Consider the following 22862-nt stretch of genomic DNA (forward strand, 5'->3'; position numbering starts at 1 on the left):
ACAGATGCCAGACTATGGGGGAGCGGAGAGAAGAAGATGGGTGCCAGACCAATTTGGAAGGGGGAAGAAAGGGAGAGGCACAGTAACAGAGCAAATGGAAGATGCAGAAGGAAGAGAGACAGTGGATGGAAGGAATTGAATGAGAACATGAGGAAAGCAGAAACTAGGCAACAAAGGTAGGAAAAGAATTATATTTTATTTTTTTATTTTGCTTCAGGATAAAGTAGTATATTAGTTGTGTTGATAAAAATTTATAAACATTAGAGGCTCTGGTAGAAACCCATTTGCAAAGTATGTATTCTTCCCAATTAATATTTTCAAATTAATAAAGTCTTTTTGCTTATTTGTAAATGGGTTTCTACCAGAGCCTTTAATTCAGTAGCATAATTAAATGAAATAACAATTTCTGAAGTTTATATGGACGGGCGGGGACGGAGGGGATTCCTTGCGGGGACGGGTGGGGACGGAGGGGAATCCTCGCGGGGACGGGTGGGGACGGAGGGATTCCTCACGGGGACGGGTGGGATTCTCACGGGGACGGGTGGGGACGGGTGGGACTTTGGCGGGGACGGGTGGGATTTCTGTCCCCGCGCAACTCTCTAGTTTCAACCGCAACAAGCACGTACGCAAGTACGTTACCACATGCAATGTTATCTCACCATTTATTTCACAAACTATGTAAGACAGAGATAACCCCAGGAACAACCTAACAAATTATGGTCCCACCTTTGACCTTGAAGAGAGGAAAACTATGGAATCTGCCGAAACACCAAATTAAACAAATTAATTTAATTTTTAATTTAATTTAATTTAATTCTTATATACCGCTAATAACCGTGAGGCTTCTAAGTGGTTTACAAAAATGATGCAATTAAAAGACACAATAAATAAAATACAGTGGAACCTTGGTTTACGAGCATAATTCGTTCCAGAAGCATGCTCGTAAACCAAATTGCTCGTTTATCAAAGCCTTCTGGTCTTGCTCTCAATCTTGGAGAGAGCACCGCCCAGCCGCGCCAGAAGAGGGAGGATCTTCGGGCACCGGCACTGGTGCCAAGTCGGGTAAAGTTTGTCATTGACTGCTCGGGGGGGGGGGGGGGAAGTAGGATCGCGGTGGAGGGGGGGCAACGCGAGCGGGGGGGATGCCGGATTACGGGGGGGGGGGGGGCGCTCATACAGCGAGGCAAGCTCGGTTTACAAGGCACCAAGTTTGCGAATGTTTTGCTCGTCTTGCAAAACACTCGCTAACTGGTGCACTCGTAAACCGAGGTACCACTGTAAATAAGATAGGATTCTTGGAAATTCCCTAACTGTCCCAAAGGCTCACAATCTAACTAAAGTACCTGAAGAAACAATTTATGAAAAGTAAAGATAAAAATATAAAAGACAGAGGTAGAGATAGAGATAAAAATGAATATTCCAACAAGTAATGAATAAATAAGTTAAAGATAGAATTAAAATAATAATTAAAGTAAATAAAAATAGAGATAAAAATAATAATCGCTTGTGAGCCTGCTTCGATTCGCCGTCTTCCACCCCATCGGTATGAATGACCTAACTGGTCGCCATCTTGTTGGAAAGTGGAAAATAAAATCAAAAGAGTCTAAACAGAAGTCCAGCTTGAAATGTCTTCACGGCTTAGGCTGCCAACATAAGAATAGCCTTATTGGGTCAGACCAATGGTCCATCAAGCCCAGTAGCCCATTCTCACAGTGGCCAATCCAGATCACTAATACCTGGTCAAAACCCAAGGAGTAGCAATATTCCATGCTACCGATCCAGGGAAAGCAGTGGCTTCCTCCATGTCTTTCTCAATAATTCTTGGAGAACACAACTGCTAGAAGACCAGCCCTTCCCCAAGGCTAAGCTCCTGCCACTTACGAACACCCTTTCAATCTGCGCAGCAGCAGAAACTAGCCAGTGATGGACCCATACTCACAGACTTGTCCTGGGGCGACACTAGGACCTTCTGGCCTAGATTATTCTTACACCATATGGGGACATGTTCTGTGCTAATGGCCTCATCTGCAGATGCAAAGAAAGTTTCGAGGGTCTGGGCGACCATCTTTGCTCTGATAAAGCCTGCCTTGCCTTTGGGAAGAACAAAGTTGACCACGAAGGGCGTAATTTTGGGGATCATCTTGTGCCGATATCTACAAAGGAAAACATCAAATGACAGGCTGTTTCACACCACTTGGAGATCATCCTAAAGTTCTACATTTTTCTTGTCATTTTCTGGTAGGAGGACAAGAGAACAATTTAAAAAAAAAATTGTTAAAAGAGGGAATCTGCTCAACCTGATCTGCCCTACTCCTGCAGAAACAAAGCATTATACCTCCTGGTGGTATTCTGAGCAAAATTTCAGAAAATTCTGCGCCCAATATTTCAAAATTCTGCAAAGTTTATTTGTAGTGTTTTACATAGAATTCTCCTACCCAGAGGCCTGAAATTCCATCCTGCCTTTTCCTTTCTCAGGCTCTCTCACTCCAACTGCAGTTCTGTCTCCCTCTAAATCCTACCCCTCTCACTTGCATCCTGAACTCCCTCCTTGGTCCACATAGTCTGGTATCTCTCCCTCTCTCCACTATGTAAGAATCTCTTCCTCCCTTTCTGGTCTTGGTCATTCTCTCTTCCTCTCTCTATCATCCCCCCCACCCCACTCACACTTGTGGGTCCAGCATCCATGCACCCTCACCCTGCCCACCAGTACCCTGAATCCCTTCCCTACTCCCCGTGGTCTGGCATCTCTCTCTCCGTCCATCTACAGTCAAACCGGTCTTCCTTCTCAACCCCTTTCTCCTCTAGTTATGGGTTCATATCTCCTCCCCTCTCTTTCTTCCCCTGCAGGTCCAGCATCTATGTCCCCTCCTCTCCTTCCCCCTTTGCAGTGCAGCATCCGTGTCCCCTCTCCTTTCCTTCTCCCCCTGTAGGTCTGGAATTCATGTACCCTTCTCTTCCCCACCTCACTTGCAGTGCAGCATCTATGTCCCCTCCCCCTGCAGGTCTAGCAGCCATTCTCTACCCCACCCCAGACCTAGCATCCATGTTCCCTCCTTCCCCCACCCTCTAAATTCTGATCTCGCATCCATGTCCCCATCCCTTCCTCCTCCCCCTATGGAGGTCTGGTGTCTCTCCCTCCGACCAACCACCATCCCCTCCCCCTGCGAGAAATGACATACTTGTGAGCCTCTCAAGGAAGCAGAAGTGGTGGCAGCTGGCCGGCAGTGCTGTGAATGGGCTGCTTGCAGCCAGCCCTGCCTAGGCCTTCCTTCTGCCATGTCATCCATCTACAGGAAATGATGCGGCAGAAGGAAGGCCCTGGCAGGGCTGGCCACAAGCAGCCCATTCACAGTGCTGTCTATGCCAGCCAGCTACCACCGCAACTGTTTCCTTGGGTAGCCCACAGGTATGATCATGTGAGTCCTTTTTAATCAACAGTTTCATTGGTTGCCATTTGAGGCAAGAACTTTGTTTAAGTTTGGTTGCGTTTGCTTTAAAGCACTGTTTGGTCTGGCTCCAGGACACCTGTCCTCCCAATTTAAGTTACATACGTCTAATAAAAATACCCGAAATAATTATATGTTTATGTACCCATCTTTAAAAGCTTGTCGTTATACGAGATTTCTGGATAAGACTTTTGCATTTCAGTTAGGAAAAATGAATTCCTGGTTAAGTATTCTGATTCCACAAGCACAATCACATTATGCTTTTAGGAAGTTATTAAAAACTTATCTGATAAGTTTGTTAACTTGAATACTGTTGTATCTCTGCCTATATGTATATTTTACTGATTGTACAGTCCTTCTTTGATGTGAACCGCCTGGAACTCATGGTTGGGCGGTATACAAGAATAAAGATTATTATTATTACCTAATCGTGGGGCAGCCATCGCCTCCTTGAAACATTCTTTGCTGGCTATTTTTTTGTAATTGGGCGCGTTGTATGGACTCTGGTTAAATTAAACAAGCCTAACTCTGAATATTCTCCTTTGTGCTGGTCTTGCAGTCATGAAAAAGGCACATTAGACCATATGTTATGTTTCGTGACTTTTGGCAGCAAGTTTGGAGTCATGTGCAATTATTGTTACATATGAATGTTTCCGTAACATATGCAGGAGCAATTTTCAATATCTTTGAAGCTTCCATTGATATGACTAAAGATCATAGGAGGTTAATAGCAACACTCACCGCTGTTGCAAGCCAAACTATTTTGAAAACATGGAAAGAGGCTTCTTTATTATCTTTTCAATTTTGGCGGAACTCAGTTTGCTTAATTGGAAAATATGAGGCAGCCATAATGGAAAAGAGAGGCAAGAAGGCTAAATTCAAAAGGTTTTGGTCACCTATACAAGAATATGTAGAAAATGGTTGAGTGTTATTAATCTAATCTAATCTTCTATTTGTGAATCGCTCATACCTATACAGGCTCAAGGTGACTGTAAAGAGAGGTAAGAGGGGAGAGAAAAAGGAGGGAGAGAGAGAATGTGGATAGATAAGAGGGAGAGGAAGGGGAGATAAAAGGAGGGGAGAGAGGAGGAAGGGAAAGGGAGAGAAGAGAGGGTAAAGGAGAGAGAAAGAGGAGGAAGAGAGAGATGGATAAGGAGGAGGAAGAGGAAGGGGAGAGAAAAAGAGGGGAGAGAGGAGGAAGGGGAAAAGGAGAGAGGAGAGGGTAAAGGAGAGATAAAGAGGAGGGAGAGAGAGAATGTGGATAGATAAGAGGGAGAGGAAGGGGAGATAAAAGGAGGGGAGAGAGGAGGAAGGGAAAGGGAGAGAAGAGAGGTAAAGGAGAGAGAAAGAGGAGGAAGAGAGAGATGGATAAGGAGGAGGAAGAGGAAGGGGAGAGAAAAAGAGGGGAGAGAGGAGGAAGGGGAAAAGGAGAGAGGAGAGGGTAAAGGAGAGATAAAGAGGAGGGAGAGAGAGGAGGTGGATAGGTAAGAGAGAGAGGAAGGGGAGAGTAAAAGAGGGGAGAGAGGAGGAAAGGAAAGGGAGAGAAGAGAGGGTAAAGGAGATTAAAGAATGGATAAGTATGTATGTATAGGTATGAATGCATGCATGTATGGTTTTTCACTCTCTGCAAATGGGGTGGGATGGGTGGGTTTGGGGATAGTTTTTCTTAGAAGTTTAAAGAATATCTTTTGCATTGTGACGATATTGTTTGTGAACAGACTTGTTAGAATTTATATTCTCACCTGCTTAAATGTATGTTTAATATATAAAAAAATTTAATAAAAATTTGGAACTTAGAAAAAAAAAAAAGAAAAGTGGATTAGAACCCAGCCCCACTTACAGTTTGCCCACGAACGCAAAGGCTAGCGCGTGGAATGTTTTGCACACAACGTTGGAAGGAAAGATTCGTCTGGCCTGATCCACAATGGACCTGTTAAACGCCACATAGAGGAACTTGAGTTTGGGTCTCTTCTCTGCATATTTCATCAAAGTAAAGGTCTTGCCGGTGCCTAAGAACAAAATAAAGAAGAGTTTTAAGTCCTTGCAATGGTCTTCAGGATTCCTCTTCCTTCTCAGTATGTGCTTCGCTGTGCTCGGACCGCCTCGGCCTTTCCCTCGCTGCGCTTTTCCATGAGATCAACCTGCTGGAAACTCACGTAGCTTCCAACAACCCATGCCTGTCAACTCTACCCTGTCACTTCAGAGCAACAGCAACTGGCCGGTAAACTAGAATCTGAAGGGAGCCACGCTTCATCCATGCCTTTTGGCCAAGGACCATGGCCTTGCTGAGGGCAAAACAGAAGTGCTAATCCTGGTAACCCATTGAAGGCAGCTCACAGTGCCTCTAAGGGCTGCTAGAGGGAGTAACTCAGCAGCAGCTCCCAGGCCATAAAGATAATAAAAGAAAAAAATATATATATTGGAGTGAAAGAGTGGCCTAATTGTTGGTCTGCTCCTTGTGACCCTGAGCAAGTCACTTAACACTAGTCAGATTGTGAGCCCACCGGGACAAATAGTGAGAAATACTTGAGTGCCTACATGTAAATCACTTATAACCTAAATGGTCTATAAATAGGAAAATAAATAAATATTAGGAAAAAAAAAAAAAAGTTAGATAATGTAGCCCAGGGGTTCTCAACTCTGTCCTGGGGGACCCCCAGCCAGTCGGGTTTTCAAGATATCCCTAATGAATATGCATTAGAAAAAAGAAGCTGGGCCTGAATACGAATACTTTATTATATCAAAACTTTCTCAAATAGAACATCTTACAATTTCTCCAAATGGATCCATATCACACACTTTAATAAAACAGTATAAACCAGTGGTCTCCAACTCCAACCCTTTGCAGGGCCACATTTTGAATTTGTCGGTACTTGGAGGGCCTCAGAAAAAAATAGTTAATGTATTAAAGAAATAACAATTTTGCATGAGGTAAAACTCTTTATAGTTTATAAATCTTTCCTTTTGGTTAAGTCTTAATAATAATATTGTAATTTATAGCTAAAGAGACATAGGATCAAGAAACTGTTTTATTTTACTTTTATGATTATGATAAACATATCGGGGGCCTCAAAATAGTACTTGGCGGGCCGCGAGTTTGAGACCACTGGTATAAACCACCGGAGCCAAAGCTACGGCGGAAGAAAACCTGGAGATTAATTCTTATAAATAGTCCTTCTTATAAGGATTAATTTTCTTCCTTGAGCATACGATGGTAATTGTACTTTTTCTTGTAAAGTTTATCAAAGTTGGAAAAATGTCTTCTCCTTTCATACAGACCGTCTCCAGTCAGCCCAATGTAGCACCACATTTCGCTATAAAAGCGTTGTCAGGAGCATCAGATTTTCAATCATTTATAGCAAAACAACTTCATGATGGACTTTGAACAGATTTCAGGTTTTCTATTCCAGCGGTTTATACTGGGGGTGGGGGGGGTGTTAAATGTTTTTATTAAAGGATCAATTCACAAGAGAAAATACAAAAGGCAACCAATAAAGAGAACAGCAAAATACAATGTCTCATACAAGAGACAACAAAAACAGGCAAAACAGTCATAAAAGCATTTCCTATGCAAAATCCAATTTTGGATAAAGAAATAGACCCCCACCCCCCACCCGTGCATCCCAGGACTCCATCCTCACTAAAAGGAACTCCAGCAAGCCAGATAAGCTACAGATTTCCAACTGGATGCCCCTTTTCTGTGCTGCCTCTCCCAACTTGCCATCTGAGACATATTAGCTCACCACTGTTGGACTGCAGGTCGCACATCTCCAACCCAATGTCGAAGGATGAGTTTTTTAGTTATTCCCAAAGCCACTAAGAGAAAACTACAATATTGCTGCTCTGATGCGGTGGGTGCATGAGGTCTATATGGGAGATGATAAGTTTGCTCCGGCAGGGTTTTGGCATCTCTTGGCGGCCCCGGTGTCGGTCTTTAATATCCTGTGGCACGGAGCCGGGGCTTGCGCTCCTATGCTTCGGCCCTTGCGAATGGCGTGGTGTTGGTGGCGATCTTCTCTGGGGAAAGCGATGAGTCCTTCACCTTTTACGGAATTTGTGGGTAACCCTAGGTTCCCCGCTGGCTCGTCTTATACTGTTTTATTAAAGTGTGTGATGTGGATCCATCTGGAGAAATTGTAATATGTTCTATTTAAGAAAGTTTTGATAAAATATTCAGGTCAAGCTTCTTTTTTCTAATTTTGAGAATATAGATCATTTAGCTAGGAAGCTTTTTTGTAATTACCCTGTGAAATATTATTGGTGTACCAAGTAATGAATATGCATGCAACATATTTGCATGCCTGTCTCCTCCATTATATGAAAGTCTCTCTCATGCATATTCATTAGGGATATCCTGAAAACCCAGCTGGCTGATGTAGCCCTTATATATGGACCAAAACAGACAAATGGAATATCCCAAGCAGTCCAAAGCTATTTAACCGCTCACCTCAACGAGTAGCCTATATCTCTTTCCGGGAGGTCAACCAGACTCTTCACTTTGGAACCTGAGGGTTATGCAGCATCAAAACACTTCTGCCATGTTATAATCCACGAGCCTGACATTCAAAGGAATCTATTTGGGCAGTAGAGGCTCCTGCCTGCTTAAACTTAACTGGGCACCGCCAATGAACAGCAGTAATAACCGGCCAAGTCAAAACCAGGCAGGAAAGGGGTGTTCCAGAGTCTGGAAGGAGCTGGAAGTTATGGGAGTGCTGGTAAAAATGCAGTGCTAAACTAAACTAAACTAAGCCTTAAGTTTATATACCGCATCATCTCCACGGAAGTGGAGCTCGACACGGTTTACAAAGTTTAAAAATAAAGGGAAGAGAGGAGAAAGCTTTACAAGAGCATATGAATAGAGGAGGATGTGGACAAGGGAGGAGATGTTAGATGTTAGAGAAAAGCCAGGTTTTCAGTTGTTTTCGGAATAGTTGGAGGGAGCCTAGGTTCCGCAGCGGGATAGTGAGATCCAAAGGCCCGTGATTTTGGAGAGAAGGGATCTTCCCAGTTTGCCAGCGTGGAGGATGCTGTGTAGAGCTGGAAAGGATAGTTGGGAAGGATCTGTGAGCGGATCTGGAGGTAGCAGGCGTCCGGACAAGGAAGGATAGAGGGATTAGGGGCGGAAGGATGCCGTGAATGATCTTGAAAGCCAGGCAGGAGCGTTTGAAATGAATTCTGGAAAGTACTGGGAGCCAGTGGAGATTGGTAAGTAGAGGAGAGACGTGCTGATGCCCGCGTGGCTTTTAACCAGGCATGCAGGACCACATAAACAGCACAGCTTACTGGCAAAGTTAGGACTGCAAGTGTCAGCAAGGAATACCAGCTAGCGCCCACATAACTCCAGACAGCGGTCTGAAGCAGCACATAGTCTCCTCTCCTCAGGATTGGGACTTGTATACCGCCTTTTTGTAGTTATTACAACCACACGGTTTACATACAGGACTTCAAGCAATTTCCCCTGTCTGCTCTGGTGGGCTCACAATCTATCTAATGTACCTGGGGCAGTGGAGGATTAAGTGACTTGCCCAGGGTCACAAGGAGCAGTGCAGGGATTGAACTCACAACCTCAGGATGTTGAGGCTGTAGCTCTAGCCACCGCACCACACTCTCCTCCAATGCAATATCAGAAGTGAGTCAAGTATAGAAAACAATGAAACCATTGTGACATCATTGATGAGGATGGCTCTTATTGGTGGAATGATGCATTATGACATCAGGGAAAGGGATTGGGACTTGTATAGCACCTTTTTGTTGGTATTACAACCACACGCAAAGCGGTTTACATACAGGCACTTCAAGCCATTTCTCCTTTCTGTCCCAGTGGGCTCACAATCTATCTAATGCCGTGTTTTTCAACCTTTTTTGGGCAAAGGCACACTTGTTTCATGAAAAAAATCACGAGGCACACCACCATTAGAAAATGTTAAAAAATTTAACTCTCTGCCTATATTGACTATATATAAGGTAATTCTCTTGAATAGGAATCAAATAAACACAAAGAAAGTATTTTATAATTACTTTATTATGAAATATTAAGTAAACAGAATAGTGAAAAATTATAAAATACTTTATTCAGTGCGAAACCTGGGCCTGTTTGGCTGAACACAAAGCTGATATTCTGGCTGGAATCGAAGAAAGACACACACGTAGCTCTTCGTCAACAGCTCTCAGTCTCTCTCTGTATTTGGTTTTTATAGAATACAAAAATAGACAAATATACCCTCCATCCTTTTTATTAAACCACAATAGCAGTTTTTAGCGCAGGGAGCTGCGCTGAATGCCCAGCGCTGCTCTTGAAGCTCATAGGCTCCCTGCGCTAAAAACCACTATTGCGGTTTAGTAAAAGGTGACCATATTGTAAAATATAGACAGCAGATATAAATTCAGAACTGTGCATAGTAAGTGAAGGGAAGTTTTCATCTCTGGGAATTTACCCAGTTAACTATTAAGTTATTTGGGCAAATTCCTTTGAAAACTGTGGTAATACTGCCTCCACTTTGCTAAATTTAAAATAAAATCACTGTGCATCCAATCTTTCTTCCCTTCTATCAGCCTGTATGCTTTCTCTCCTCCACACCTCATTCCCTCCCCCAACTTTTTCTTCCTCTCTCCCTGACCTTTCTTTCTTTTTTTCTGTTTCTCTTCTTTCCTTCTGTTTCCCTGCCTGCCCCCTTTCTTTCTTTCTCCCTGCCGTTCCCCAAGCCACTGCCACTGCCGCTGCCATCGGGGAACAGGACCCACCAATGGATAACAGGCCCCAAAGCCGACGCCAACGCATGCTCTCCCTACGTCAATTCTGCAATCGGAGAGGAAGTTCCGCCCAGCCAGGCAGCGATTGGCTGGCCCGAACTTCCTCTCCGACTGCAGAATTGACGTCGGGGAGAAGAAGACTTATCGGCTCGATAGATTAGATCGCCAAGACAAAGTGAGTCCTGGGTGATCGACTCACTTTGCCTTGGCGAGCTACTGGCGCCCCTGCCTCGGGCCCCCTGTCAGCTCCGGGCCCCTGAATGCAGGACTGGTAGTACTGCCCTGATGGCGGCCCTGCGGCACACCAGGCAACATCTCGCGGCACACTAGTGTGCCGCGGAACAGCGGTTGAAAAACACTGATCTAATGTACCTGGGGCAGCGGAAGATTAAGTGACTTGGTCAGGGTCACAAGGACCAGTGCAGGCTTTGAACCTACAACCTCAGGATGCTGAGGCCGTAGCTCTAACCACTGCACCACACTCTCCACATTTCCCTTCCTCCAGACACCCCTCCCCCCCAAAAAAAAAGCAATAGGCCCACTCTTCATGCCCAAAGAGCAAAAGCCTCCAAGAGACAGTTGCTAAATGTCACAGCAACCATTTTGAGGCTCCAGCTGACAAGGTTGGGGGCGAATGAGGATCACTCCTGCCCTTAGGACCCCACGGACCACCAGAGAAGATTAAGGTAGGCCCAGAGGGCTTAGATTTATGGGGGCGGGAAGGTGGAGATACTCTTAAACTGGGTCCAAGCTGAATATCAGCCAAGACCTACATAAGTTCCAGCAGCTATTAATAGTTTTGTCAGACTCATACTTGGTACTGGTGTCTGGACATGGTCTGCCATTGAATATTTAACCAAAGATGGGCAACACATTTTTTTTTTTTTTTTTTTTGATTTAAGTTTTTTATTGATTTTTTCATTTAACAATAAGTGTCATAAATTTTCATACAATTATCTTAATAATACACTTGATATTTCTATAATATATTTTGTACATAACATTTCTTATCTTATATTTCTTATGATTTTATATATCATATAACTGTAATTATTTTTCTTATAAAGTTATACAACATATATATTGTAATGATTTTATCAATTATTTTTTAAATTATTAACCTTTTTCCCCTCTCTTTATTACATTGTTTTCATGTATGAATATCATTTATTAATTTATAATAAAGAGTATAAATCCCCCTCCCATATCCCCTCCCTCCCTTTCTTCTTTAACTATTTTCTTATCATGGGAAAATGAAATTTAATTATTACAATATTTTGTTAATGGTCCCCAAATTTTTTTGAATTTATCCATATATCCTTTTTGTGTTGCAAATGTATGTTCCATTTTATATATATGGCAAACTGAGTTCCACCAAAAATTATAGTTCAATCTGTCACAATTTTTCCAGTTGTGTGTAATTTGTTGTACTGCTATTCCAGTCATTATAAATAAAAGTTTGTTGTTATTTGATGAAATTTGACTTTGAGATCTCATTGCAGTACCAAATAGAATTGTATCGTATGTCAAGGCTACAGGATTTTCTAACATCCTATTGATTTGGGGCCAAATTGATTTCCAAAATGTTAATATGAATGGACAATAGAATAAAAAATTTAAAAAATAACATAAAAAAACCCCCACCACCACACTGACCTCCATAGCTTTTTTAAAAATATATCTTTATTGAGTTTCTAAAGCTAATAAAAATGCAATACAGTATCTATACAAATAATATTAATCATATATGCATTTATAATCAATCAAAATCCATACAACCCAAAAAAAAAAAACCCCACCCAACCAACATTTCATAAGGGAATAGAACCATACAAAGAAATACCCCCCTCCCACCCCCTGGGTGCGTCTGCAATAGACCAACAGGAACAAAGGAAAAAACAATTACAATGAATCCGTAAAAGATATCAAAGGGCCCCAGATTAACTTAAATCTCTTAGCATCCATAGCTGAATATTGTTGGGAATATTAAAAAAAAAAAAAAAAGCATCAGGGTCATTCCATGTCAAGTGGTCCAGAGCTCTCCACTTGACCATAAGAGCATAAGAATTGCCGCTGCTGGGTCAGAACAGTGGTCCATCGTGCCCAGAAGTCCGCTCACGTGACGGCCCAGCACCCTGAGACTAGCCCTACCGGAGTATGTTCTGGTTCAGCAGGAACTTGTCTAACTTTATCTTGAATCCCTGGAGGGTGTTTTCCCATACGACAGACTCCGGAAGAGCGTTCCAGTTTTCTACCACTCTCTGGGTGAAGAACTTCCTTACGTTCGTACGGAATCAATCCCCTTTCAGCTTTAGAGAGTGCCCATGTTAGAAATTGATTAAACTTTTTCAGGGGATATGTTGGGACCTCTAATGAAGATATCCAAAGTTTTGGGGCATGGTGTCAACTAGGTCCAGAGTTAGGGGCTCCTTTATTTGAGCCATTATTTTGTAGCCATGGAAGATGTCGAGTGGGGACACTCATTGAAACTGGACCAGTTGACATGGAATTACCTATTTCAGGAAATTCTGCCCTTCCTCTCATTAACTGTGTTACGAAACCACTCAAAAAAAATCAACAGCCTTAACATCAGTTAGGATTTTATGATTTTAGTTAGCACTTCCTTACCTGCAAATGCCATAATTTTAGCCACTTCTCCTGGGGCAACATCGTGGTTCAGAATCAGAGTCTGTTCGTGGGTTAGTTTCTTTTCAAGCACAGACCTGAGATTAAAAAGAAGAAATGTAACGGGGACTTAAAACTCTAGCCACCTTCTTGCTGTCAGATGCCATCATTTCTATTATCTTTTCTGCAAAACCGAAAAACACTGTGCCATGGTGCATTGGCCGACTCTGTAGCAACAGCAAAAATGTGACCTCAAGTCAGAAACTTGGCGATGGTTCATTAGAAAAGGGGTCAGTCCTAACTCTAGACACCCTGTATCAGAATTATTACCCCCTATCTATGAAAGCGTTTTTCAAACTTTCAAAACTGAAAGCTCCAACTTTTATGGAGCAGGCTGCGTGGCCTTAGAGAGGAATAACACGGACAAAAAGCGAAAGAAAGGAATAAGGAATGGATCAGGTGCCTCTGTGTACCAGGGGAGGGGAAAGATGTCACTGGGGTGATTTGTTTCCTTGGCGGTTGCAGGCAGCTGCTCCAAAACTTGAGGATAAGAAAGTGAAGTCTGAAGGGCTCAAAAGGAGGCAGCTCAGAAGTATGCAAGCTGCAGAAAGTTGTGTCTGGCTATGTTCTCCACCCATTAATTCTTACATGCTGTACTATGAAGGACAGGCAGACCTGACTGTTCATCTTAAGAACGGAGCTTATGCCACTTTAAGAACCACGGCTCGTGTCTCCTAGATTCTGCCATAATATCCAACACTGCCATAGCAAATTTGAGTAATATCTCAACTCTTCACAATTTCTTTATAAATATATCACTTAAAGTAGTTCAAAATGGGGATACTCCTTGAGAAAGCTTATTCGTGAAACATGAATTCATGCCGGAGTCCCACTGAGTTCCCGATTAAGATTAAGTTATTCATTGCATGAATGTTGCACAGAATATGTGTAAAACAAATGATCAAAATAATTGCTGACCGATGAGGAAGCTTGCTACAAAAAAAAAAAAAAGTCGAACTTCACATGAAATATTCTGTTCCAGAGTAGCCATGGTTGTAACATAACACAGTAGATGACGGCAGATAAAGACCCAAATGGTCCATCCAGTCTGCCCAACCTGATTCAATTTAAATTTTTACAGTTTTTCCTTCTTAGCTATTTCTGGGCAAGAATCCAAAGCTTTACCCTGTACTGTGCTTGGGTTCCTACTGCCGAAATCTCCGTTAAAACCTACTCCAGCCCATCTACACCCTCCCAGCCACTGAAGCCCTCCCCAGCCCATCCCCCACCAAATGGCCATACACAGAAACAGACCGGGCAAGTCTGCCCAGTTCAATATTTAATATTATTTTCTGATTCTAGATCCTCTGTGTTCATTCCACGCTTCTTTGAATTCAGTCACCCTTTTCCTCTCCCTCTCTTTCTTTGTCTTTCTCTCTCTCTCTCTTTCTTTGTCTTTCTCTCTCTCTCTTTCTTTGTCTTTCTCTCTCTTTTTCTTTCTCTCTCTCATAGTAACATAGTAGATGACGGCAGATAAAGACCCGAAAGGTCCATCCAGTCTGCCCAACCTGATTCAATTTAAATTTTTTAAATTTTTTCTTCTTAGCTATTTCTGGGCAAGAATCCAAAGCTCTACCCGGTACTGTGTTTGGGTTCCAACTGCCGAAATCTCCGTCAAAACCTACTCCAGCCCATCTACGCCCTCCCAGCCATTGAAGCCCTCCCCAGCCCATCCTCCCTCAAACGGCCATACACAGACACAGACCGTGCAAGTCTGTCCAGTACGGGCCTTAGTTCAATATTTAATATTATTTTCTGATTCTAGATCCTCTGTGTTTATCCCACGCTTCTTTGAACTCCATCACCGTTTTCCTCTCCACCACCTCTCTCGGGAGCGCATTCCAGGCATCCACTACCCTCTCCGTAAAGTAGAATTTCCTAACATTGCCTTTGAATCTACTACCCCTCAACCTCAAATTATGTCCTCTGGTTTGAATTATTTTGAACTGCTTTAAGTGATATATTTATAAAGAAATTGTGAAGAATTGAGATATTACATAAATTTGCTATGGAGTGAGGCAGCATTGGATATTATGACTACATGTAATGCTTCTCTCAGAATTTTCATTTGAGATTACAGGCTTAAGATATAGTGACTGTCAGTCCTAGATTCTTTAAGATCCGAAACAGGGATGTGATTGTCGATTGAATCAGTTGGGGAGACTCATTATAAAAGGTTGCAGACTAGAGAGTTGCACGGGGACAGAAATCCCACCCATCCCTGCCCGTCCCCGCCAGGATCCTCTCCGTCCCCACCCATCCCCACAAGGAATTACCTCCATCCCCGCCCGTCCCCATAAAAAGCAGCAATTACTTCTGACAGGATCATCAATTCCACAGTTTCTTTTATGTTTCCGCTGCTGTTATCCATGTGGAATCTCTTTGGTGGAACCTTTTTTTTGTTTTCTGTTCAGGTAATTAACTTATAAACCCCTCTTTTACTAAGGCTGACGTGTCCATTATATTATATGGACGAACCCTGCTTCCAAAACCTTCCATCCCCATGGAACTCCCATTTGCTAGAGAGGGGACCCCGTGGGAGTCCCGTGGGTTAGGGGGAGATTCCCACAGGAACCCCGCGGGATTCCCGCGATCCCCGTTCCCGTGCAGACCTCTATTGCAGACAACAGCAGTTTCAGCTGCGGGTCCACTATTGTGGAACCAGTTGCCAGGTCATTTGAGATGATGTAGGGAGCTAAAATCTTTTAAAAAGGAATGGAAAACTTAATTGTACGAGCTTTTTCCTAGAGCGAAATGTTGCGAAATATTCCTTTTTGATTGAGATGTTTGTACGAGATTTTATATTTGAAATTTTAGAAGAGGGTAACTTGTCGCAGTTTGTTTTGCTGTGAAGATTACGTGACATATTCTGCGTTTGTTTTATTGTAATCAGCCTAGGTTGTAGGCGGAACAATAAAAAAAAATAATAATAATAATGGTCTTCACTTGAGCATCAGACATCTCTGTTGGCATGTGGCTTGGGAAACACTGGTCCATGGAACAAACTAATGACAGAAAATTCCCACATACCCAAAGCAAGTCTTTCCATACGCTGAGCTTGATTGTTCTGAGCTTGTTCCTTCCCAGAAAGGGCCAGCGTGTTCCAACAGATTCAAACAATAGAAGACATTGTACTGGATCCTAATAACAAATATACACGTCTAACATCAACATAAGCCTTAGGAAAACTTCCCTATTCACCTAGTTTGTCTGTTTATTTATATTCTACCTTTATCAAGGCAGAGCATAAAATAATATATACAATTACATACAAACATCTAAAAAATATTTCAAAAATTTAACCAAGATCCATCATATCCACAGAGCTAAATGATTACACATTCATTTCAAGAATGGAAAAAAAAATGTGGAACTGGCATCTTGTACTATTTATTTCAAAAAATGGTGCAGAGTTAACACAATAAAACATACAATAACACAAACTACTTAGTAAAATAGTGGCATAGACCCGACGTGGGCTGTGTTTCGGTCGCGACAACCACCTTCTTCCGGGGTCCGGTCTGACTATGAGCCACAGGTATGAAAATAATGCAAAAACTGTGTTCGGTCTTGCTGCGAGTCAAAAGCTTAGAATTGCAAAAGCAACGCAAAAATGCGACGTGGCCTGTCAAACGACAGGGTGGGTCTATGCCACTTATTGAACTGTGTCTTTCGTGTCATTGTATATTTTAATTTGATTGTATTATCTCTGCACCATTTTTTGAAATAAATTGTACAAAAAATCACCAGTTCCACCTTTGTTTTCTTTTTTTTTCCCATTATTTTTTATTTTCAAATTTTTCATAAAGTGAACAAAATATTAAAGTACAATTAATAAATATACAATATCACTTTTATATCTAATACATCATGTTCTAATATATTTTCCCCCTCTCCCTCCCCCCACCCTTCTATTACTTTTCAATCATACATTACATATTTTATATCATATTATATCATTTTGTTTTTAAATTATTTTCATTACCTTCCCTCTATGTGTGTCACTAAAAAATTATTAAAAAGAAGAAAAGAAGAAGAAAAATTCTATTGTTTATTCATTGCAATATTTTGTCAATGGCCCCCATATTTTTATAAATTTAGTATATGTCCCTCTTTGTATTGCTATTGCTCTTTCCATTTTGAATATATGACAAATTGTATTCCACCAAAATGTATAATTTAAATTATTATAATTCTTCCAGTTATTGGTTATATGCTGAATGGCAACTCCTGTCATAATTAATAAAAGCTTGTTATTTTCTGGTGAAATTTGACTTTTTTTTCTCATCATCATTCCAAATAATATTGTATCATATGATATTGATATGTGGCCAAATTGAATTCCAAAAAGTTTTAATGTAGGGACAATGATACAATAAGTGATCTAATGTCCCTGGTTCCAGATTACAGTGCCAGCATTTATTGGACTTAGAACTGTCTAATTTTTGCAAACGTGTAGGGGTCCAAAAAGCTCTATGTAATAAAAAGAACCAAGTCTTCCACCTTTGTTTTCCATTCTTGCTTTGTGGTTTGTTCTTGTGGAACTACTTTGGTGGACCTTTTTTTGGTGTTCACATATTCATTTCCACACTACGGCGATACCCCAGCCACGGCATGATTTTAGAAGAAAATAAAGGGCTCCTTTTACGAAGGTGCGTTAGGGCCTTAAGGCGCGGAACGACGTGCGCTAAAATGCCGCGCGTGCTAGCCGTTACCGCTTCCTCTTGAGCGGTAGTTTTTCGGCTAGTGCACGCTAATCCGGTGTGTGCGCCAAAAATGCTAGCGTGCCTTTGTAAAAGGAGCCCAAAGACTCAGCCTGCATAGTATACTTAATGTGACCATATGGCTCCAGAAAAAAGGGGACGGATTGAGACATCCGGGTTTTACTTCCATTGAAAGCAACCAAGATATCTCAATCTGTTCTCCTTACTTCCATTGCTTTCAATGGAAGTAAAACCCAGATGTCTCAATCCGTCCCCTTTTTTCTGGAGCCAAAAACCCGGATGTCTCAATCCGTCCCCTTTTTTTCTGGAGCCAAAAACCCGGATGTCTCAATCCGTCCCCTTTTTTTCTGGAGCCAAAAACCCGGATGTCTCAATCCGTCTCCTTTTTTTCTAGAGCCAAAAACCTGGATGTCTCAATCCGTCCCCTTTTTTCTGGAGCCAAAAACCCGGATGTCTCAAACCAGCCCCTTTTTTCTGGAGCCAAAAACCCGGATGTCTAAATCCGTCCCCTTTTTTCTGGAGCCAAAAACCCGGATGTCTCAATCCGTCCCCTTTTTTCTGGAGCCAAAAACCCAGATGTCTCAATCTGTCCCCTTTTTTTCTGGAGCCAAAAAACCAGATGTCTCAATCCGTCCCCTTTTTTCTGGAGCCAAAAACCCGGATGTCTCAATCCGTCCCCTTTTTTCTGGAGCCAAAAACCCGGATGTCTCAATCCGTCCCCTTTTTTCTGGAGCCAAAAACCCGGATGTCTCAATCCGTCCCCTTTTTTTCTGGAGCCAAAAACCCGGATGTCTCAATCCATCCCCTTTTTTCTGGAGCCATATGGTCACACTAAGTATACTCCATAAGACAAAACGGGTGTCGTTTCAGTAATTTTTTAAATTCCCCCACCCTTCCCTGTTTCTTAACTTAGGACGGAAGTTTATTCCATTCTTCAGGGACAGCACAGAAGAAAACCCCTGTCCTTGCTGGTATCGCCAGGCCACACTGTGTCGAAGAGCGTCACTGTGGTAGGGAAATACGAGGTTACACACTGCACCAGCATGCTCAGATAGGTCAAAAGTAAGAGCTTATATCTGATCTGAAACTCAGTTTTCAGCCAGTACAGCTTATAATAGAACTTGGACACATGATCATGTTTTTTTCAGCCTAAACAGAGCTCTAATAATAGCATTTTGAGCTACTTGTAAAGAGCTGAACACAGTCTGAGGCAGGCCTAACAATACCTAGTAATACTGAAAGTTATTCCCATCAGAAATTAAGATGCTACCCTGTGTGTAAAGCATAATCTCGGGCAGTGACTGAAACCCTCGGTGGGTATTTGTGAGGGCATCTGATCATTCTTGAACATCCAACAGAGCAGATGAGAGCATGGCACTACGGGCAAACTCTCACACTGCACAAAAATGTATTATTGGCCTTAGCCCTTATGTCCCCAGTACGAATATGTTCCTGGGGGAGAGGCAATTCATTGTTCCTGGAGTGAGGATTATGCAGAAGAGGGATTAGAAGTTGCCCATCCAGGTTCAAGGGCATTTGTTGGTCATCCCTTAATCTAATCTTTTTTTTTTTTTTTTTTTTTTTAAATCTTTATTCATTTTCAAACCAAACAATAAGTGCACAAAAATATATCACAAAAGTACTTTCCATATAGCACTATAATATCTAACACATAAAATCTAATAGTCTAATCTAATCTAAGGTTTGGCTTTATATACCGAGTCATCATTCTAACAAAGTTCGACTCGGTTTACAATAATTAACTTAAATAAAAACAATAAAAATAAGACTAAATTTCAGGAAATTAATTTTCAAAGTGTTTAGCAAATAAAGTAGTTTTTAAAGATTTGGGAAAAAATTGAAGTGAGCCGGAACTCTTTAAAAGAAATGGAAGATCATTCCAAAGTTGAGATCAGAGAGTGACTAAAAATCTTGACTCCTTTAATCCCTTTTTTGGAAGGAAAAGATAATTTAAATTGTTGGTTACCTCTCTGAAATCTATAAATACTCGGAGGCATTATATTTTTTCTGGCGTTGCTCCGCAACTGTGGAATTCCCTCCCAATATATATATATAAGGGAAGATCGTCTTATTGATAGATTTAAAAACAAATTGAAATGCTTTCTTTTTAAAGATGCTTTTAACTGCTAACTTTTTTAGAATGTCACTGCCAGATTTTTAGTTGATGTTATTTCCTCCCCTATCGTTAGGACTAAGGCAGAACGTGATTTGGGGGTGATCATTAACAAAGACATGAAGACTGCCAATCAAGTGGAGAAGGCTTCATCGAAGGCAAGACAAATGATGGGTTGTAGAAGTTTTGTCAGCCAGAAGCCCAAAGTTATAATGCCATTGTACAGATCCATGGTGAGGCCTCAACTGGAATATTGTGTACAATTCTGGAGGCCACATTACCAAAAAGATGTGCTGAGAGTTGAGTCAGTTCAACGAATGACCACCCGGATGGTCTCGGGACTCAAAGATCTCCCATATGAGGAAAGGCTGAATAAATTGCAGATATACTCGCTCGAGGAACGTAGAGAGAGACGTTTAAATATATCAGGGGCCGTATCGAGGTGGTGATATTTTCTTTCTTAAAGGTCCCTCGGCCACAAGAGGGCATCCGCTAAAAATCAGGGGTGGGAAATTTCATGGCGACACCAGGAAGTATTTCTTCACCGAACGGGTGGTTGATCATTGGAATGATCCTCCACGTCAGGTGATTGAGGCCAGCAACGTGCCGGATTTTAAGAGGAAATTGGGATACACATGTCGGATCTCTAGGGGGTTAAAATCAAGGGGGGGGGGTAGGTCATTGGAGTGGGCAGACTTGATGGGCTGTGGCCCTTTTCTGCCGTCATCTTCTATGTTTCTATCTCATTTACTGTCACTTATTGCATTTCTTCTCTTTTGGGTTTGTTTATGTCTAGTAATTGGTCTATGTTAATGATGTTGTCTCCCCAAATTGAGAGATGTATTATGTGTTTTTAGATCTGTTCATCACTTTGGGCTCCTTTTATCAAGGTGTGCAACGGGGGTTAGCGCGTCGGACATTTCATCACGCGCTAACCCCCGCGGCTAGCCAAAAACCTAACGCCTCGTCAATGGAGGCGTTAGCGACTAGCGCGGCAGGCGGTTGAACGCACGTTAACCGCCTACCGCACCTTGATAAAAGGAGCCCTTTGTATTAAGATTAAGCGATTCATTCCATTTTAATAAAACTTGAAAACTTGAATTTCAGGAGGGCCCCTTTAAACTCACCTATTTAGATTGTTTACAAGAGAAATTAGTGATGTGCAATAGGATATTAATTTCCTACAAGAATGTATAAGGGCATTCTGATATATTATCGAGTTTGCCGTATTCTGTTGTTCTCCGTGTAGAGCAGGGGTGTCCAACCTGCGGCCCAGTGAAGTATTTTGTGCGGCCCTGGTCGAGAGCAATGCAGTGTTTTCCTCTGCTGCCCCTATTTGTTTACCGTCTTGCCGACTCCCTCCTCTGTCTTGCTGCAGCGTTTGCACATTTGTGCGGCCCAAGAAACATTTTTTTTAGCCAATGCGGTCCAGGGAAGCCAAAAGGTTGGACACCCCTGGTGCAGAGTGACATTTGGATATGCAAGTTATATAAAAAAAAAGTAAAATAACTTAAAATGCTGTCCAGGCTTGCATTACAAGGCAGATATTTGGGGAAACAGCGCCTACATTGGCCGGCGCCCCCCCCAAATAGCGTCAGCCGCGTGTCAATCATGCGTAGGCGCCAATACCAGAATTGAGGCTTACATCAAACTTAGGCGCCATTAATGTAGGCTGGGGTTTTAAAGGCCTACATTACCAGCGCCTACGTTTGACTGAGAATCACGCCTAACGGCGCCCAAGGTCATTTCCGGCCATAACCGCACCGTTAGGTGACATGACGTAGCCACGATTCCGATGCCTAGCAAAGGTAGGTGCTTGCTGGTACCCCTTTTTTTTAAAAGGATTTTTAACTGGTTTTTAAATGGCAAGGTCAATTTCTGCGCCAATTTAAGCAATTAAGTTAGGCAGTGGTAGAACGCCTAATGCTGCCAAACTTATAGCGCTGTTCTTAGAATCAAGCCCCTTATGTCTCACCACAACTAAAACGCTTAAAACTGCCACAAAAATCCCACGTCACCTGTTGCTAATATTGATGTCTTTTCTCCTCATGGCGTACAGCAGCGTCGCTAGGCAATACAAAAGTTCGGTGACCTCAGATAAGGCCAGGGTGGAGCTGGGTCTCCTCAGGCAGTCGAGCAACTTCTGAACATCCAGGACGCAATCGGAGAAGAGAATGATCGCGGCCACCACTGCCCAGACGTTCACGGGCTGGAATGGAGACAAGAGAAAGGCAGAGCTTGCCGCTTCATACTCATCCGAAGTACTTTAGAGACATACCACAGCAGGGCTAAGCAACCCCTCTCCGGTCTATATCTTTCCCACCTGCAGGCTAGTCCTATACAGCAGTGTCTCGCAAACTTTCCGAAGCCGCGACGCACTAAACTGGGGGGGCCGCAGCTTGAGGGCATCTGGAAAAGCGCGGACGTCGACACGACGTCCAGACAGGGCCCTGAGCCTCTCGTGGAGGCAGTTCAGCTGGCGCCTCCTCCTCCCCGGCGTCTCGCGGCACACCCAGAATCTTGCTGCAACAGAGAGTTTGCAATACACTGCGATATAGCAATATTTGCATTAAATGCGCGCTCAGAAGTGTTTAAAAAGCTGATGACCCGGCTCAGAAGGACAGTTAAGAGCTTTTTATGTTCTCACACTAAATAAGCATCAATCAAATGAACCATCCCCTCCCTCCATAATCAGTGCAGATGTTTTAATTTGATTTTTTTTTAACAATGTAATTATTAATTTTCCCTTCTCCCATTACCCCCAAGCTCACGTTCGTTCTTGTAATTTGTCCATTTAAGTTTCAAGTTTCAAGTTTATTTAATTTTTGATGAATCGCCTATTACAATTTCTAGGCGATGTACATATTATAATTTAGATAGAAGAAACTTACAAAATAAATTCAAATTTCAAATTTAAAACAATACAGACATGAGTTTGAGGAATAGGGTTAAAAGTTACAATATTTGGGATTAATTAAAAAAGGAAAAAACAAAAGGAGGGGATTTATAAAACCAAAGCACAATGTATGAAATAAACAAATTTTAAATTAGTTGAAAAAACTAATGTTAAAAATCATAGGCATCTTTAAATAAATGGGTCTTTAACAGTATTTTAAATTTTAC

The 22862-nt window shown here is 42.2% G+C and overlaps 1 protein-coding gene across 3 annotated transcripts in view; it reads right to left on the bottom strand.

Annotated features, from left to right (window-relative positions):
* FBH1 (F-box DNA helicase 1) overlaps positions 1 to 22862 on the bottom strand; it is an 83570-nt gene that overhangs the window by 42273 nt on the left and 18435 nt on the right. For 2 of the 3 annotated variants that reach the window (XM_033958016.1, XM_033958015.1), the window contains exons 6-11: positions 21758 to 21948; positions 18515 to 18610; positions 15912 to 16022; positions 12825 to 12919; positions 5287 to 5455; positions 1940 to 2153 (exon numbers count right to left, since the gene is read on the bottom strand). In XM_033958016.1, the coding sequence (XP_033813907.1) occupies positions 1940 to 2153; positions 5287 to 5455; positions 12825 to 12919; positions 15912 to 16022; positions 18515 to 18610; positions 21758 to 21948 (876 nt within the window). The remainder of the gene's footprint in view (positions 1 to 1939; positions 2154 to 5286; positions 5456 to 12824; positions 12920 to 15911; positions 16023 to 18514; positions 18611 to 21757; positions 21949 to 22862) is intronic. The other variant, XM_033958019.1, reaches the window with a different exon arrangement.

This window comes from Geotrypetes seraphini, chromosome 9, assembly GCF_902459505.1.
Source record: "Geotrypetes seraphini chromosome 9, aGeoSer1.1, whole genome shotgun sequence".
NCBI lineage: Eukaryota > Metazoa > Chordata > Amphibia > Gymnophiona > Dermophiidae > Geotrypetes > Geotrypetes seraphini.